Source organism: Hoplias malabaricus, chromosome 3 (assembly GCF_029633855.1).
Source record: "Hoplias malabaricus isolate fHopMal1 chromosome 3, fHopMal1.hap1, whole genome shotgun sequence".
Classification (NCBI taxonomy): Eukaryota; Metazoa; Chordata; class Actinopteri; order Characiformes; family Erythrinidae; genus Hoplias; species Hoplias malabaricus.
The window spans coordinates 53,440,904-53,461,268 of record NC_089802.1 but is presented as its reverse complement, the minus strand read 5'-3'; the positions used below and the strand labels follow the sequence as shown (position 1 = coordinate 53,461,268).

The following is a 20,365-nucleotide window of genomic DNA, read 5'->3' as shown; positions in this document are numbered from 1 at the left end:
AGTCTTTGTTTGTCTTGTTTATGTGCCATTTGGTTTTGTTTAGAGTTAGAGTTATGTCAAGTTATGTCTGCAAGTGCATCCAGTCTCACATTGACTCATCCCACTTGACAATGGGAGCGATTGATACACTGAAATTTAAAAGTAAAAGTGCATGTTTTTTTAGTTCCTTCCATTATTTGTGTGCTTCAAAGTAAGGGCCATAATACTTCTCTCTTGGTCCCTGCTAAAGCCATAGAATCAGAGAATTGTGTTTTGGTTGTTTTCCCTCATCATTCAATTTTCTCTCTCCAGCAGCATTGCAATCAATCCTAAAGGGCTTTTTTGATGTGTGTGTGTGTGTGTGTGTGGTCAGGTTATGTGAGGTGCTGAATCTGGACCCCAGACATGTTCTGATTGCAGAGGTAATCTTCACCAACATCGGAGGTGCTGCCACTGCAGTGGGAGATCCCCCCAATGTAATCATCGTGTCAAACCAGGACCTGCGCAAAAAAGTAGGCCTCTCTTCTCATTCGTTAATATTGCATTTGCTGTACTTGTAGGTGGAAAGGGAGCATTCTGTCAGTTTTATCTGGGTCTTTCTTTGCCATCACTTATTCAGAATGCAAAGTCTGCTGCAACAGACGTCCCACAACTGTGTAAAATATGCAGAGTGTATATCAAACACAAATGTGTACTGCACGTGCATATGTTAAAGTGTGTTCTATTGGAAGGTGTATTGGAGCAAATCCAACAAACAATAGAAGACTTTTTCACACAGGTACATATTGTTCGGCTGTATTTTATCTCACAAACAGTATGTGCATATCTTTGCTATGGGAACAAAACCTTGAAAAATAAAGAAGGAGAAGGAAAAACATTCTTAACTTTCATTGAAAGGTAATTAAAGATTATTTACTTGATATATTATGATAGATATTTTGAACCCTTTGTGTTAGTCCATTTGTTCTGAAATCAAGGCAAAATATGGGGCAGCTTGTGTTGTCAAATGAAGTAAAAAAAAAAAAACGTAATATGTTAAAAAACTGTGATACCAAGGTTTTGTTTCTGACAGTCAGGGTATGTGACAGAGTGTTCTTTTGGTGGTGGATTTGTTCCAATACAGCACAGTTTTCTCCACTGTATGGGGAGCTGACACTCTCACACACCTCACACCATTAATCATACACATGTATGTCATGGCAGCTCTGCAGTCACACACACACACACACACACACACACATACACAAACTCTCTCTCTCTCTCGCTCTCTCTTTCTCTCTCTCTCTCTCTCTCTCTCTCTCTCTCTCTCTATCCCATAAGCACACACCTTTAATATCCAGAAAATGAGTGTGAGGAATGGTTTTGTGTTTTGTGGCTCTTAGGGAGGACTAGCATTAACAGTGTGAACTTCCTATAAGTGGAAGGCACAGCAGCTGTTGAAAGGTCAGGGCTTCCGCATTTACTGTCCTTCTTTTACTCTTTAATATGAGGTCATTCTCGGCTAGATGTTCTCTACTGAGAAGAATAACAAGTCTGTTATTGTGTTTTAAAAGCATGCACTTGCAAATTAGGAGCCCTATATGCAGCACTATTATATGCAGAACTTGAATTATACTTGAAGGTTCCATTTTTTTCCCAGTGTAATTATACGAGAGTCTTAAAAAAGGTCTTTTGTAATATTAAGTAGTTGCCTGCTACTGTGAACTGAAATGTACATACGTCTTCTGTGTTTAAGATTGTGTGCTCTTTTGTTAGTTAAACATTGTGCACTTTACAGCTTGAATCATTTTTTTACTAGCTAACATAAAACTACCTTAGCTACAAATGAGTAGCACTAGCTAGAAACGCAGCGACTAGAATGAAGGTAAATTTACTACATAAAATGTTACAGTAAGCAGCTGGGAAAAAATAATCTTAGTACTTAAAAAATGTTTTGTCTTAGTACAAAAATTCATCCATTTATTGTCTGTAAGCACTTATCCAGTTCAGGGTTGCAGTGGGTCCAGAGCCTACCCAGAATCACTGAGTGCACACCTTACAGAGTGTGCAAGTCCATCACAGGGATCTACACACTCACACATTCACTCAGACTTATGGACACTTTTAAGGTAGCCAAATCCACCTAGCAACATGGTGGAAAACCAAAGCACCCCGAGGTAACCCACGCAGAGAAATGATACTTATTTTAATTTATTTAATACATGGTGTTTATAAGAATCTCCCATGCATCTTTTCATTATTGCTTCCTTTGGAGGAAGCAAGCTAATGACTTAGAGGGGTCAGATCCTTCCCCAGTTCATGTATTAAAATGTGTTAAAATTACACACATTACAGTAGATGGGACTGATTAAATCTTTAAATAAATAAATAAAGAACTTAAGTAAATTATGAATCATCCTGGACATAGAATAGGGAATTATTTCAGGAAGATTTGGAGATAAACTGTAACTTTACTATCACATTGGGACCCCTATCACAGCTCCAGAGCCCAGGGCCTTTCCTCAGTTATTGTTCTACAACTTAAACTTTAATACCTTTGTGTCCACCATCACAGAGTTGTCTGTCACACACTGACCTGTATAAACCCACAATTTAAAGTTTTTCTTGCTCCACTAGACAAGGTCACACACACAAAATGTGTTTTAAAGGGGAGGTCAGGGACTTTTATTATTGTGCGTGTGTGGTAGGTAATATAAAGGATTCGCACAACAAAGGGTCATTAGGATTGGGCAATACCACCTCATTGGTATTAGCATTGTGTTCCTGATTTGTACTAAAAGGTGCCATACACTTTCCAACTGGATTCACTGGAAGGACATTGGCTTCCTATTTTAAGAAGAACTTTAGATCTCAGAAGATATTTAATTAAAATAGCCTGGATATAGCTGGATATATCCCATATAACAACATTCTGTTGTCTTCATTTTTTTTTGTTGACTGTTGATATATCTTTGATGTTTCTGATGTGGCTACCATCTATAGTTACAGAAGTCCTGTGCTGTGTAGTGCAATATGCAACACTGAATATAAGACATTCTGTCCATAGTAATTTAGATGTGTTTTTTCTTTTCTAACTTAAAAAACATGCTGTGATGCATATTGTGTATAATAAAAATATTTTTATGCCTTGATGTGTTTTGAAATATATTACACTCTAGATGTTCTTATTTATTTATTTATGTATTTATTTTTTAAATTATGGTTGTGTTTTTTTTAAATACCACTTGTTTTCTCCCCTGTTTTATGTTACTATTTATTTAATAATTGAAATGTTAAATGTCAAATTAGAGTGCGGACCTATATACATTTACGTAGTCAGCAAGAGTTACCTTCCTGCTACACTGCATTAATTGTAAAGCTGGACTGATCATTACAGAAACATATGACTCTCTATAGCTAGATATTGATTGAATTTAGGTAACTATGCAATTCAGTAATTCATTTTGTCCCAAGCCTGATTAATCCTCACCCTGGACCAGGTGATATACGTTTGAATGGAGGAGCATGGACATTTCTTCTGATTTATAGGCCAGGTTATAGCAGGAGAAGTAATACTTTTAGCTGAAGCTGTGAAGCCCAGGGCTTTGACGTGATGCTGCTGTTTGTTAGAATGAGGAATGACCTCGTACTGACACCACTGCACATTGCCATGGCTGTGTGTGTGTGTGTGTGTGTGTGTGTGTGTGTTTATGGAGGGGATTACCTGTGGTTGGAATCGGCTGAGAGTGAGGTGTATGCATTAATGTCTGGTTAAGTGCTTGGAGTGTCTGAAAGGCAGGGCACAGACAGAGATGATGACAAAAAGCATCAGTGGCCCTCTCCAGCTGATTGCACCCACAGGCTGTATGTGTATATGTGTGTGTGTGTGTGTGTGTGTGTGTGTGTGTGTGTATGTATATGTGGGCATGTCTCTGTGTATGAGGGTCAAACTGACACGAAGACCATAAGATGGATGTACATGTGTTGGGTATAGTATCATGTGTAATTATTATTTTTTGTTTATAAAACTTTATCAATGAGCTAAGGCCATTGAAATTCAGGTAGAAAAAAAATTGACTTGTACCACTTCTTGTAAAAAATGAGAAAACTGGTCAATTTGATCTTAATACCATACACAGGTTAAAAAAATTCTACCATAGATAGAGAAAACTAATTCCACAGACTAAGTATGAGCAGAGAACGTAGACTGTTGTTGGGTGGGAAGAAACACATGTAGACTGTCATTTGGTGGAACGAGACGTGCATAGACTGTCATTCGGTGGGAAGAGACTCATGTAGACTGTTGTTGGGTGGGAAGAGATGTGTGTAAACTCATTCGGTGGAAGGAGATGCATGTAGATTGTTATTTGATGGGAAGAGACTCATATAGACTGCCGTTTGGTGGAAGGAGATGCGCATAAACTGTCATTCAATGGGAAGAGGCACATATAGACTGGAGGTCTGGAGATGGTGGAAGGAGATGAGTGTAGACTGTTGATTGGTAGGAAGAGATACGTGTAGACTGGCGTGCGGTGGAAGGAGATGCATGTAGACTGTCATTCGGTGGGAAGAGACGCGTGTAGACTGGTGTTTGGTGGAAGGACACGCATGTAGACTGTTGTTCGGTGGAAGGAGATTCATGTAGACTGTCATTTGGTGGAAGGAGATGCATGTAGACTGTTTTTCGGTGAAAGGAGACGCATGTAGACCATCGTTCGGTTGGATGAGCCAGGTGGTTTTTCTTCTGAATTGATGTTACTACTGTTATCAATTCCATTTGACATGTATCACAATCGGAACATTTAATCAATTAGATATACTTTATTTAGACTGTTGTTCAGTGGTAAGAATACTTTGTTTTTACTTAATATAACTTATGAAGCCAGTTTCTTCTAAGACTTGGTTTTAACGTTTTTATAGTTAATATATCGTCTGTAAATGTAACATGAAATAGTTTTGAGCAATTTTGGAATAAACAATTTCCCTGATTCTTGGCATGCTCCTTTGTTGCTTTTGCATTGTTTTGGAATTTTACTTCACAGTAACTGGCAAACATGTCTTTGTCTTTAATATATTTAATGCATTTTGCTTGTGAAAATCCCCTGAATATGAAAGGTTGCTTTTTTCTTTTTAAATCTCATCTCAATACTATAACAAACAGTTTTATTCCTGACTTTAATTTTTACAAGGCAGTCTATGGGGACTATGCCCGATTTACTAAAATGAAGCAAACATGCTAAAACCTTGAGATCGCTTGCTTTTAAAATGGGACAAAAAAAAATTCTCATCAGAAAAAAATCTTTTTGTATGACTATAACTGCAATTGGTATTAATGTTTTACATCTGTGTCTTGGCGGAATGTTTTTTCTAAGTATAACTTCCTGGTTTTGCTCTGCTTCTTGAGCCCATGTGTATTATGCTTTTATATTGTGAACGTGTTGACTTATTATTTTAAATATTAATTGTCAAAAGGTTAGCTGATGATTGTTATGCAATGTATTTTTCGTAGCTCAATTCATTTTATACAAAATATATTCTCTGATATGACTGCAGTTATATAGTTATACACGAATATCCATATTTAAAATTTACATAAAATTAAAAACTGAGGCAATGCTGTCAGAGACTGATAAAAGTCAACTGTCAGTGTTTCATTCACATTCGTGTTGCATGCCTTTCACAAAATGGTACTTTTGTATGTCATGTCTTGTAGGTATGGTATACATGCGAGAAGTTATGAAAAATAAATAAAAATAATTGATAACAGATTGGCCAAAACAATAAAATAGTAGTTATATTTGACAGGTAAATTATATGCCCTTTTATGACTAGATTGTCATCTTAAGACAGTATCTGTTCATGTTTGTGTGTTGTGTATGGGGTGCGTGCTAATAAACCATCTATGCCCCTATTAACACTACTCAGGTCATGTCCCAATAAGGTTTTAAAATGTCAGGTGTGTGGTTTTCAATGATTTTAAAATAAAAATAGTGATTTTAAGTTTGATGTATCATTAGAAGGTTTAAAAAAATATTTTGGAGTTACTTGCACATTCTTATCATAAGTGGAATGCGGTGTCCCTATAAGACACCTATGCAGATATTGAATCAGGTGTCCCCATACACCATAGTTACCAGTATGTGTGTGTGTCCATCCTCGGCTGAGACCTATGTTACACAGAGGGAGAAAGAAATTTCAGAGCAGCTTTTGTCTCTAGGTGTGGGTGCTGATTAAAAAGCATTTTCAGGAGACTCCCTCACACCACTGTACCACCACAGAAATACATGTCTTGTGTGTGTGCATGTGTGCATGCCACATGCAGAGTAGATCCAAGTAGTCCTTTTAGCATATTTAAAATAATGTGCTATAGACAGAGATGGCTGTTATTTATATTGTTTCCAGTCAAAATATCCATTATGTACTCATTTTTATTACTAATCCTTGATTATTTCTAAGTCGTATAAATGTCTTAGTTTTGCATAGGGAAAATGAAATGAAAAGGAAAATAAGAGACAAAATAAGAGTTTGCATGGCTGGAATTAAAGTAGTTAAAAAGGATATAGAGAAATTGAATTGGAAACAGCTGTGCAAGGCCTGGTAGAGCACCAACACTGTCAGTGTCCAAAAAGCAGTTCTATTATCTTAAAATCCCAGTGCAGTCATTAGCTAAACCACTAATAAACTTGTCTTTCTTCATCAAAATGACATATTTAGAAGTTATTTCAAAGAACAACAACCCCTTATTACTTAAAGGGGTTTAGATGTGGGCTTTTTTTATAATGCAGGGATTTATGGATATGCAGTTAGTCCTCACCTCTGTTTCTATTCCTCTGACCAAAACAATATAACCATTGCAATTCTGTCCTTGTCAGACTTTCAGAACTATAGGGTTTTACTCTATAGTAGGAAATGATAATGTTAGAAAAAGACAAGCGCATAGTAAAAATTGAAGGACATTTTTCCCCATGCAAGACAAGATTATACTGTAAAAACACAATCTCTTTAAATTCTTTAAACATGTTTCAGTAACCTGTGGGTTAGTCTCCTCACTTTATTCATCTGTGTGTGACTTGAATTTGATGATTATGACTGACCCAGTTACAAAATCCACCAAATACCTGCTACACACCAAGTAGTCTGTGTTGTCCGAACACTGCATATGAAAAATATTGAGGCTTATGAAGTGTTCTGCCTCAGAGCTGAGTTTTGTAACAGCACTCTAGTCATGCCTGCTGCTATGAAACACTTGACATCAGCACTTTTGCGACACATAACACATCTAAATGTAAATCACCCTACATGGAGCATAGGCACTTCACCTACCTGGGAACTGGGCTATTCATCAAAGTCACTATATACCCAACTATCTCCTTCCCAGCCAACTTGCGTCTTTACGTCAGAATCTGAAGAAAGGAAAGAAACACTGCAGCAGGTACACTATATGAACACATAATTTTGAATTCAAAGATGTAAAAGCATCTCAATGAGCTTTAAATGAGCATGGTTCTCCCAGGCTCAGGGCAAGTGTCAGATACTGTACAGACAATGTATATAAGATTTCTGATTCCGCGCTCAATCTGATTAAATACGATAATTCAAAGCTTGAATGGAAGTACATGCAAAGGTAAAGGAGGCATTTCGATTTCTAAATGTGAACTTTTGACTTTTGTTCTTTTGCTGCCTTATACAGTACCATAAACTAGACAAAAATACAGCCCTCATTTTTCATTTCCGGTCAAACTGGATAGGTACTAATGTATATATATTCACACAGAAATATCAACTGAAGCTTTATTCTTCCACCAGGTCTGAAAAAATACAAATATTTCTGTTAATCCATCCTCTGTGTGAAGACCAATATAGATCTGAGTTTTACACAGTATTAATGAAAAAATAAAGAAGGGACTGACTGCCCCAGAATGCAGACCTCAAAATGGTACTCTTTTCATGACACATTATACAACAACAAACAATATACTTTTTATTTATTTATTTATTGTATTTTATTTATTTATTTATCTTTTTAATTATGTGGGTGGTTACACGAAATATCCTCTTCAGGGGAAAAAGAACTTGCTTTTTTTTCTACTCACAGAAAATGGTAATTCCATTATTGGGTAAATCCAATTTTGGAAAATCTTTTACAAATGCTAACATTTTATAAAGAATGCTTTTGTGCCATGAGAGGAGTCTCATGTTGTATGGCCAGTTTTGTATTAGAATAACTATTCCAAATCACCCCAAGGGCCCTGAAAGGAGTGCCATTGCTCCAGAGAATACAGTTTCACTGCTCCACAGCCCAGTGCTGGGAGGCTTTACACCGTCCTAGCCATAGCTCTTCATTGAGCATGGTGACCTTGGGAGCATGTAGCTTCAGAGCATCCAAATTAGTTCCTTACTTTGCTATGCAGGATTACATGTGTGTACAATTAAACCTCTAGTTCCATGGACGTGCTTTAACATAGCTGAATTCACTAATTTTAAGTGGTGTCTAAATGTTTGGACTTAGCAAAGCTTCTGATAAAAACAGCATGAGCAAAGCGTCTGCAGCAGGCCACCAAGGTAAAGTGTTACCATAGAAACAACCACAGTTGTAGGTGATTTTCCTTAGTTATTGTAGCGCCTTTCAATTCATGCCACATCTTCAAAGTGGTTACTTAAGCATAACTGTATAAAGTGAGACTTGGGGACAGAGTGTATTAAAACTTCATGTGGTTCAATATTTCTCTGCTAGGCTTTTGATTTAGCCATTTCCCATCTTTCTCCACCTCAGAGAGAATTCCCATCTGGCATGTAAAAAAATAATATAAATAAATAAATAAATAAAAAGGAAAAAAAAAGAAACTGTCTGTGCAAGCTTTGAGAGAGCTGTGAATGCTCCAGGGTCTGAGTTAATTTACAGCTCCAAAGAGACGCCGTCCTTGCCTGTCACATCAGCTGCTACACCCTGCCACAGTGTTGCAATTTTGCTGAAAGTTACCTTTTTCTTCTTCAAGGGCACTTTCCTGCTGGCTAAGGGTTCAGAATCTGTTTTATTATTATTATTTTATTTTATTTTTAAATGAATAACCCTGCACCCGCAATGGCCAAAACTTGCTATGTCTGAAGCTCCTGAGGGTAAGATTCTTAAATGTGTAACACACCTGTTAGTTTTAACAAGTCTCTTAAAGAAACATGCCTGCAAGTACTGCAGGTTTCCCAGAGGTGTAATGCTCATGTACAGCATTGTTCAGATCATTCCCATCACAGCAGAACAATGCATGAAAGTACTGCTGCGATTACTGATGTAGCTGTGATCCATTATTGACCTATTTATCTGTTTATAGTTTAATAGAAGTTGGAGGAAAATATATTATTTTCACTAGCTTGATGTGAAGAACACCAAAAAAGCAGAGTTGATCAAAAATATTTACCCACTATATAAATAAAAAATAAATAAAATACAGACAAAATATGCTTTTTTTAAATGTTTCACCTGTACAGCATATTCTTGTAAGATTTTTATAGATTAGAATCGTTCATACAGGTTCAGAATCTATACACTATATGACCAAAATATTTACATTAAGTGTTCCGGCTCTTGCTTAGGTCAGTTGCTTTTTTGCTTTTCCACTAGACACTAGGCTTTAAGGTGAAAAAACAACCAAGTAGAGTAGAGCCGAGAAGAGTCAAGTAGAGCAGGCACCATGTATTGGAAAAGCGCCATTAGTCAGGTCAAACACTAATGCTGTGTTCAAGTGCTGTGATTACTTGTGGGAAATTTTGTGTGCAGTGGGCAAATCTTCAGACAAACACCTGAAGGGAGAGAAGTCGTGTTTGCTAATTTACCACCTGGTTTATACAACCTTCCTGAGTGCCTGAATGCAGCATAGTATTCAATGACTAGTTCTGAATCACAATTCTTCTTAAATTCATCATTCTTAAGTTCATCATTCTGAAATTTCAGTTTTGATGTTTCATAGTTCTATGCTGGAGGCTTTATACTGCTCGTATGTCTGTGTTATAGTGTTTTGTGCTTTTATTGACAGAACATGCAGATCACTGACGGAGATTCAGCAGAGGCCTGAACACAAACCCTTATTATAATGCAGGGCATAGTCAATAAAGCTCTTCATCAATCACAAGAATTAAACCAATCAAAACTTAAGCCCAAACATGAAGCTACCTCCTACACTCTCGCCTCAGCCATATTTGCATTTTTATGAAATTGCCATCTTTTGTGGAGTGTTATTTATGTGGTCATCTGGCGGGGTATTGAGTTAGTTTTGGCATTCAATCAGAGATAGAGAGTGATGAACCCAGCTGGAAGGTCAGATTTATCAGAGGATTCCACGCGTGTCAACAGGCTTGCTGACACCTTCGGTGAGTGCCTGTGTTTGTATATGTGTGTTTGTGTGTGTGTCTTTGTGCGTGCACATGCGCATATGTGGGTGCGGGTGGGTGTGAGTATGTGTGAATATGTGTGTATTTCCAGTGACCTGATGCAATAACGGGGGGAACCAATGAAACACAAATGACACTTGGGGCTCTCCTGATGTGTGTGTATGAGTGTTAGTGAATCTATTTGATCTGGGAAGATGAGTGTAAGTGTATTGAGGTTTCTGAGGTGTGTGTGTGTGCAAGTGAGTGTGTGATCATTCTGAATGAGGTTTTATTCAATTTGACATGTATGTGATGTAAATAACCCCCCCACAGGAAACGGATGTGTGTGTGAAGTGTTTTTTTTGTGACTGCAGTGTGTGTGTGTTTTATTTTCTCACATCTGTGCTGACCAAGTGATCAGAAGCTGAAACACTCACTGAAGTGACATAAGCCGCCTTTTAAGCTCCAATCATCCTTTGGATGCTTCAGAGCTATGGGAATCTAAATTGGAACTCCTCGACCACACTAATGAAGAGATAAGCTGAAAAACAATACAGCAACAGTACAAAGCCGTGTCTTTTGTTATCAGTCATGAAGTTGCCCACTTTTATTACTGCATTGAGAATATGGAGTCTTATACAGTACAGCAGGGCAACATTTGCAACCAGTATATCTCAAATATAAAGTATACATCAGTATAATATATTTCAAATCAAATTAAATTACCTACAAGTTTCTTCACCCAAGTCAAATATTAACAGTATAATGTCATTGAGGAATCTACGAGATTTGAAGTTTAGATGAATGGCAGCTTTTCTTCTTAAACATTTTACCATCCTTCACCGGAGTTAATGATGGATATGAACAACTCTAGGTAAAGTTCAGATGCTTTTAATGCCAGGGATTCTATCTGTTTTTTTGTTTTTATCATAACTTCACATACTGTTACTATGGTTACACTTCACAACACTGGCATAGTGACTCACAGCTCACTCTTTAGCTGAGTCGACTCTGATTCTCAACTCCTGCTGTTGATGTCTTGCTTTTCATTCCCAAAGCTATTAATAGAGCAAACAAACATCCTTAACATTCAATCACTTTTAACATTTCAGCCCTCAGAGTTGCTCGCTCAGATTTGATACTGACATTCAGACACACTTGTTTAAAGGAGGTTTAAAGGAATCTACTCTTTTGGAGTTGATTTACAACACTTTCATTTGGGAGACCATCACACACAGTGTGAAGAAAGAGATTTTTAAGGAGACAAATATCTGTAAAGTAATATTTACTTCAGAGATATGAAACAGAGAGAAATGCAGGCATCTAATGATTAGCTCTAGTTTCTTTATCCAGTGTTGATCACTGTTCTGTCAGAGAATTTTCTCTCACTGCTTGTATTCTTTTACCCATGTAAAACAAACCCAGCTTAATTTCCCCCTTTGATCATCTTCCATGATTAAAACAAGCAGAAATCCACTCATCGTACCCTTCTCTGAAAATGTAGTTAATGATAGCTGTTTTAGTGTCTAGTGTTAGTTTTTAAGCAGATTTTACAGCAGTTCATTTGAAGGTTAAGAAAGAAGCATTCGTAGCACAGCCAGATTGTTGACTGTTAGTACCACTTGGTTTCTCCTCACGTTGTGGATATCAGTAAAAAACAAGAAAATGAAAAAAATCTTTAAATGAACCAAAAGCCATATACCACCCTTCATTACGGTGGTACCTTTATTAAGGTGTTATTTTCACTTTGGTCTTGTCACAGATCAGGTAATCTGTACACAGTAAATTATGCTGAGGTTTGGCCTCTGGAGCAGTTAGTCCATTGTTCAAAAAAAAAAAAAATACAGCATTTGATTTGAATTTTGAAAGTTTCAAAGAACAATGTCTTGTCATTTTTTCAGACCCATAGCATTACTGTCTTCTCACAGTGGAAGGATGGGCAGGAACAGCAGTAGCATTGTTCAGATCTGAAACAAGAGAAGGAGCTTGATTTTCCCATTTCTCTCAGAGATGAAAGCATCATAGTGGTAACAGTTTTGATGGGTTGCACACTGTTGTTTGCAGTCCTGTTTGTCTTTTTTTTTTCTTTTTTTTTGAGGTCTAGTTTGGGGAACTTTTTCTTTGCTTATTTTCCTTTTTGTTTTAACACGAGGATTATTGCATATTTATCCCTGAAAAAAATCTCTCCTGAAAAGTCAATTACTTTAAGTTAAATGCATGTAAACTGGGGCAGACTTGGGGCACATTGTCTGAAAGAATAAGCCTGATATTGCATATATTACTTTTATAGTTACTTTTGCAGAATTTATAGACTATTTAGAGTCTATTTGCCATCACATGACTTCTGCTTATTTTTTAGCAAGTAATAACATTCATTCAGTTCAGGTTTAATTATCAGGTTCTGTTTATTTTCAACCACATGTTCAGGTACATCAAATTATCTCCAGCTCCTTAACATATGACTTCCTAGATGTTTGATTTAATTGTTTCTCACTTGGATCTTACTGAACTCAGTGTAGAATTTCTGCTGAATGTGAGAATATTTAAATATTTGGATTTTTAAGTGGAGCCATTTATATGTTTTAAGATTTTGGCATGTGACCTATACTTTGTTTCTGGTCAAGAGTGATTTGGGCAGTTAGCAGTTAGAAATATATTAACATTTAATAATTAAATATATAACGTTATTTAAAGCAGTCCAATTTTAAAAATGAAACAGTTATTCAAAGAAAGGCCCAAGTATTTGCTAAAAGATTTGCTGGAGTGATGGCTATTTGAAGCCTCCTGTGGAGCAGTTGCCCATGGCGACCAGTCCCACCTGCTGCGAGGTGTTGGGGCAGAACAGTAGCCATGTCACTGAGGACCCACTGCTGTTTGCTCTCTTGTTTGTTTATGTTTGTTTTGCATGGCAAGGCTGGACAGGCATCATCCCCGGTCCCTCCAGACTCAGCTGGATACTCAGCTGGTCACTCAGCCGTCCATCTGCAGTGGTCTCTGAAGATGAGGCATGTGTAGAATGGCCGCAAGACTATTTTAGGGTCACTGAGAAGGCCAGACCTGCAGCCAGTAGCTCTTGCTCTGCCAGCTGTTGGGCTGTCTGTCAACCTCTTGGATGCTCAGCTGCTCGTCAGAGTGGACGTAGCCTCAGGCTGATGGACATTGAAACATCTGCCCTTTCCTTTGACTCCTGACTGCTCACTAAACTGGGAACAGGAGCTCTCTCCGACTTTCCTTCTCACGTTTGGGACCTTGTTTTTCTCAGCTGTGAGAAAGTGGGACATTAACGACAGATTTCAGGGAGGGGGTCTCATTTACACTGCTTTTGCATCACCACGTTCATCCCAGCGTGGCTGTCCCTAAGACACTCAAATGAACACATGAAAGAACACACACTCAGGTTTGTATTTCTAGCTTTGTGGAGAACATCCGCGTAAAAGGATACCACAAAAGGATACCACACATTCCCCGTTCTACTGAATTGAGGCAACATTTACATATGGTCTCCGACCAGCCCCATTCTAATTTTAAACCTGTTCATGTTACAGGAAACCTGTGAAGATTCTGGAGTAGTATCTTTGTACTGCTAAGGTTTTGAGACATTCTCTCAACTCCTTGCTCCATCCAGTTGTAAAAAGAAAAGTGGAAGTGTTACTTTATTAATTTCTTTGGGGAAATTGAATCTCTACATTTAACCCGTCTCTGGGAATGAACACACACCCACATCAACACTACTGATCAAGCACCCAGGGAGTTGTTGTAGGTTGGGTACCTTGATCAAGGGCACTTTAGCCATGAATGTTAAAGAATGAGAAAGCACAGTTCCTTTACTCCCCCTTTCCAGTCTCAACCCAATTTCTCTAAATTTAAGCCCGTCTGTGTTGCAGTGATATCTTTTACAATTTTGGGAAGGCTTTGCACTAGATATTGGACCATTGCTCTGAGCATATGATGGCATGCAGCATACATAATGATATGGATGTTGGTTGATGGGTTCTGGATCACAAAGGCCACACTAACAAGCATGTCATGAAAGTTTTTGTATGAAAAACATTCTTCTTGGTTTCTCACTGGCGAATATTATTCATCATCTTAGAGACATTTAATTCCCACTGAGTGATAAATACATGGCCACACACACGCACACACACAAAACACACTGAATAAGCAACGCCACAAACGGCATCACATTGCTGCACTAACAGCTCGTGGTGTGATGAGGATTAATGTGTTTGCTGTGACACTCACAATCACAGTGATGATGCTTTAAAGGCACAATTGTCTGCTCTAAACAAGCCTCGTGAGGGACGTGAGTGTTTCTTTCATTGGCTATGAACACATTCAGTTAGCCCACCTCACGGTAATGAATGAAAACTGGGTGATAAATGGAGCGTGTCAATGTCTGTGGCTCAGTGCTAATTAACATGACACCTTTAGTTTCAGTAGAATTCTTCTGGAGCATAAATCCGACTGAAGACTGGACACATCTTTACGCTCGTCTTATCCCCTTCTTATCCCCTTCTATCCCTTAAAAACAGTTATTTATAACTGTCTGGCTCTCTGCTATTGTCTCTCTCTCTCCCTCGATCTTGATTTCTTCCTCTCTTTTTCAGTCCCTCTCTGTGTTACTGCTTGGCTCCTGTAGAGGTCACTATACACCAGTTTTCCTTTCTCAGTCTCTCTCTCTCTCTCGATTCTCCTCTCCCACTTTATCTTTTGCATATTCTCCTTTGTCCATCTGTCTCTGTCACACTCTCTTTCTCTTGCTCTCTCCATCTCACTTCTTTTTCTCTCTGTATATTTTTCTTTTTCTTTTCTCATCGTCATCTTTCTGTCTCTATTTTCTGTCTCTCTCTCTCTCTCTCTCTCTCTCTCTCTCTCTCTCTCTCTCCTTCAGTTACTTTTTTCACCCTTTTCTTTCTTTCCCCATTATATTTCTTCTATTTCTCCCCTCTACTCTCTTTCCTCTTCCTCCTGTCTCCGCTGTGTATGTGTGTGTGTGTGTGTGTGTGTGTGTGTGTGAACCGGCTAAAAGCAAAGCCAAAAAATTTCTCCCTTCTCCTAATTCTTCTGTAATTCCCAGGAAGTACTGTAAGAACTGGGTGCGGGCCAAGTCCGAGCCGTTTGTTGCAGGTGAATTACAGCGAAAAGGCTCTTCCCCAGTGCCCCGCTCACTCTTTTATTGAATTTCCAGCTTCTCTTTATGACTTACCCTTGAACTGCATATAAGTCATTGCGTTTAATTGAACACAACTCTCTCCACTTTTCACTACAATGAGCCATTCTGTGCCACCGGTCAGAGATAAGCTCTTAAATGAGTAAAAGCAGGATTGTGTAAACATAAAGCTGTTTTACTCACATATCTGTCAGGCATCAGCAGAGAAGGTGACCACTCGTATGCTGACGTCCAGTAATAGTGAGGATTGTTTGAGGCTCTCTACTGAAAATGGATGGAAGGTTAGGGCTTTGTGTACTGTTAGGAGTTGGACATTAAAGCTCGTCCAGGGCATTAATATTTATATCAACCTTCAGAGTTCTGTTAACTGCAGAGATGTAGATTCCAAAAGCTGAGCAATGAGGGATAAGACAAGTTACTTTTGAATAAATGAAACATATTGAAAGCCTCTGTGTAACAGTGGACATGGAATACTATTAATCTAACTGCCAGATTGTTTGCTGTCTCTGATTGCTGTTATTAAAGTGCTTTTTCTTTCAGAATTGCACACTTTTGTACAGTCAGTGCCAAGGCATTTTATTTTATTCCACTCTCTTTTTCCCTCTCTCTTTCGCTCTCTCACACACCCACACACTTGACACTCTTTCTGTCTTTCATATTGTCCTTTTCTTCAGGGCCTTGACTTTGCAGCGTTTACGGGCTACATGTTCCTGGGGATCTGCTTGGTGCTCCTGACCTCCTTTCCGTTCCTCAGAATGCTCTACTGGAATAAGAAACTCTACAATAAAGAGTCCAGTGAGATAGTGGGTAAGTGGGAAGCTTTTAGCTACTTTTGAAGGTCAGCAGAAACTCACATTACAGAAGAATCAGATCTTTCCTTGAAAAATATGTATCTGTTCTGTATTAAAATCACAGTTTAATATGAAATTAAATTGCATGGTAGGACATTCATTCATTCATTGTCTGTAACTGCTTATCCAGTTCAGTGTAACAGTGGGTCTGCAAGGTGGGAACACACCCTGGAGGGGGCACCAATCTTTTACAGGGCACCACACACTCACACACTCATTTACACATTCACACCTACGCACACTTTTGAGTTGCCAGTCCACCTACCTACATGTGGGGTTTTCTTTGGGCCGTGGGAAGAAACCAGAACACCCAGAGGAAATCCACATGAACACAGGGAGAACACACCAAACTCCTCACAGGAGTGGGACTTGAACCGACAACAAGCTGTGTGACTGTGCGACACTACCTGCTGTGCCACCGTGTCCGCCTCATGGCAGGACATTAAAATTTAATTACAGTCTAGAAATTCTAACCTGTCTGTAGTTGAGTTGGACCAATCAGAAGCAACCAAACACTCATGTGCTGTGACATCACAACTATTGGCTCCTAATTGGCAATTCCTTATACCACTCACTATACAGTGCACGATTATAAGTTTGCTAGTGAATGATTTAATTTTTTTTTACCAAACATCACAGTGCATTACCAAACAACACTATTGCATTACGCACATACACAGTGCGTAATGCAATAGTGTACATGGGTTGTAAAGGGCTTTGGTGGCATATAGTTTCCCTAAAATCATGGCCACAAGTCCAATTTACATAATTCCCCATTCCCCCAAATGTAGCCAGTCAGCCAAGACATTTTGTTGTGAAGTTTGCATCTTACATTTTGCACGGGAGCTAAAAGGCTAATGTAGTTAACCATTAATTGAAATTCATAGCCTGTAATTAGCATTGTGCTTTGGTGCTGGTGTTTAGAGTCTGTTAAGATTGTAGCTTGGAGATAAATGAAGCACGAGCCAGTGTTACAGCATCTGTCATGTTAAACTGTTAAGCATTTCATGACAGCTGACATAAACCAGCATAAACATCTATAAAAGCTCATTCTAAAAAGGATATTTGACATTGCATAACCATTCTACATGATCCGAGAGACACATGTGATGATTCAATGCTAAATGTTAGCTATAGACTTTAGGATTACCTGTTAGTTACATTAGACTCATAGTTCTACATGTACAGAAAAAAGGCACAAGATTGTCATTAGGGCAAAGGATATATCTTCAGTGGCTTTAGGTAGGAAACATCATAGTACATATTCCATGATGAACAAGTTGTTGTGTTGAGAACAAATTGAGTTGAATTTATTCAATTTACCATTTCTTGATTATGGGAAATCTTAACATCATTGTTGAACTCTTAAAGGAATACTCGGAAACTCCACTTCTTTTAAGGTGAAGCGATATGTTTGAGGAAAAAACGACGTTTAACTTGTCTGTGTTATTCCATGTTTGAATTACCACAGAAACTCATTTGTAACTCGAATTGCTTAGTTCGGTAGCACTATCGATAATGCAGTTAGTCGTCACCTGAGTTTGGAGACATTTCCACCTTAAGTGACCCAAAACAGCAAAGAATAAGTCAATATTATCAGTTATGGAGCAAGAATAGAGCAATATCCTCATCTTGGTTTATGCTTTTCAATGTTTGGAGTTCTCTCAATTGTCCTAAGGAGACATCTGGATTTTCTAAAAAGAGTTTTTTGATGACAATTGTGAACGTTGCCTTTAAAGATTTACGTTATGTGGTGCGGGTCTTTGATGGCAGGGCACAGGCACTGAAAACAAATCAAATGTTCATTTGAGATGTTCATTTTCAGCCAAACAAAAAAAGAGGAAAACCTCAGTCCTACGGGACTATCAGCGCCAGAAATGGGAAAACTTAAACTACGCCCCAGTTGGGGTGGAAAAGGGAATTAGGAAAAATTGAAAGTGTCTTAGAATCTGATGTAGCGGCCCAAATTCGCCTTTGGATGCACTTCCTTTGGGTCTTCTGCAGATCCTCGACAGGGACAGAGGGCACCAATGTCATGGGTCTCTTGGTGGCCTCAAGGATGAAAGGCTCCTTTGTTCAACAACAAACCTGAATTCAAGTGAGACAAGAGGTTGGAAATAAGTGGTTAGTCAGCTGGCCCACTGTGGGACATCTTTCCCACTCTGGTGGAGCTGAGCCACTTTTATGCTGCTCCTAAGGCATTTGTGGCTCATTTCATCATGAGCCGCCAACCATGGGTGCTTAGGATGCTCTGCCTTCTTTCAGCACATGACTCTTTGGCCTCTGGTAATGGTGCTGAATTTGGTGGGTCTCAAACCTTTCAGCACTATATAGAGTGGTTGCATGTGCACGTACGTAAGCGATGCCATAAAAAGTTGAGTGTAAAGAATCTTTTAAAGGTTTAAACATACATCACTCTTAAGGTTCTCTACCCATTTAAAAATATTAGTAAAGATGTTTCTTAATGGCATCACACATTGATTTTCTAGCAACACCAAAAAAATGCAACAAAACTTAAGACGTAGAACTAGACACCAAACATGTCTTGCCTGGGTAATGTGTGAATGCAGACAGCTGAAAACATCTGTGCTATAGCTTTTTCTCCACTAGTGTAAAAGCGGTAAGTTGATGCATGATTGCTCTTTTCTGGTGAATGCAATGCAAATGAAGTGGTTTGTCTTGTTGACCCACAAAGGAGGAGGGTAACATATTGTTTGTTAAACAATGAGGCATGAGGCACACCTGGCCCTCTGCGAGGCTGATTTGTGGCTGTAGTGATTGTAGTCTCTCACACGCTGGAGGATCAGGTGCTGAATGTGTCAGTGTGTCACATACAATATGCTGTTATTTATTCATCTCTTTGAAATCTCTTTCAAACCTCTATTCAAAGCCCCAGCGTCTGTCTCAGTTACAGTTTACTCTCTTACCAGATGTGCCTCAAGATGATGGCCTCATAAGTATGGCATTCATTTTGTGTTTGTCCCTCTTCTGCCAACTCCTACCATATTGAATTTCAGTTCCAGGCTCATAAAGAACCCTCCACAATATGAACAAGAAGTTTTTCCCCCCTCTCTCATTCTCTCTCTCGCTCTTTCTCTCATTGCCCTTTCAGACAGTTCCCACCAATATTCCCATTATCCTTATCAGATGACCCTTTCCTCCCAGGTTTAATACTTCTCTATTAAATCCATAAATCCTGTCATAGGTGACCTCCTACGGGAATTGTGATAATGTGTCCTTTAGGATCTAGTCAGATGCACTAATAGTAATAATAATAAATATAATAATACATATTTAAAAAAAAATACATATTTTATATTCAGTATAGCATGATTCTAAGAACTCAAGGTCACATCACAAGAAAACATAAATAAATCACAATGACAAACAACCCGAAATGACAAAATCAAGGAAACCAAAAGAACATTTAATAGATACAGTGAGCTGGGGAAAGTAGAGATGGAAGAGCAATTATGGATATAGTGCGCTAGAAAGTTAATGGGCAGGGTTGTGAAGGTGAAGAAGTTGGACTAGATAAAGTAGGTACAGGCCATGTAAATATCCAATAACAAGCATTGGCTAGAGGACTATGAAGCCCCCAGCATTGGGTTGTGTTGTGGGGCAGGAAAACACTCGGGTACACTCTGGTACCTCTGGGATGAGTTAGAGTGGCTAAATGGCCTTCTAATATTTTTGGGGCTGAATAAAAGCAAACCTTCAAGCAATGCTCTAACATGTGGTGTAAAAAATGTATATGGGTGGCTCGGTGGTGCAATTTTCATCCAGAACATTTTATATAAAATTAAGAAAATGTTTTCTCACTTGGAGGTTGTGGGTTCGAGCCCCGCTCTGGGTGACTGTCTGTGAGGAGTTTGGTGGGTTCTCCTTGTGTCCGCGTGGGTTTTCTCCCCATGCTCCGGTCTGTTCCCACGGTCCAAAAACACATGTTGGTAAGTATCCATAAGTGTGATTGAATGTGAGTGAATGTGTCGCCCTGTGAAGGACAGGTGTCCCCTCCAGG

The 20,365-nt window shown here is 38.6% G+C and overlaps 1 protein-coding gene across 1 annotated transcript in view; it reads left to right on the top strand.

The window, feature by feature from the left end:
- Positions 1 to 20,365, top strand: part of oca2 (oculocutaneous albinism II) — a 115,767-nt gene that overhangs the window by 35,296 nt on the left and 60,106 nt on the right. Inside the window, exons 13-14 of the mRNA XM_066666312.1 lie at positions 353 to 491; positions 16,168 to 16,300. Coding sequence (XP_066522409.1) covers positions 353 to 491; positions 16,168 to 16,300 — 272 coding nt within the window. The remainder of the gene's footprint in view (positions 1 to 352; positions 492 to 16,167; positions 16,301 to 20,365) is intronic.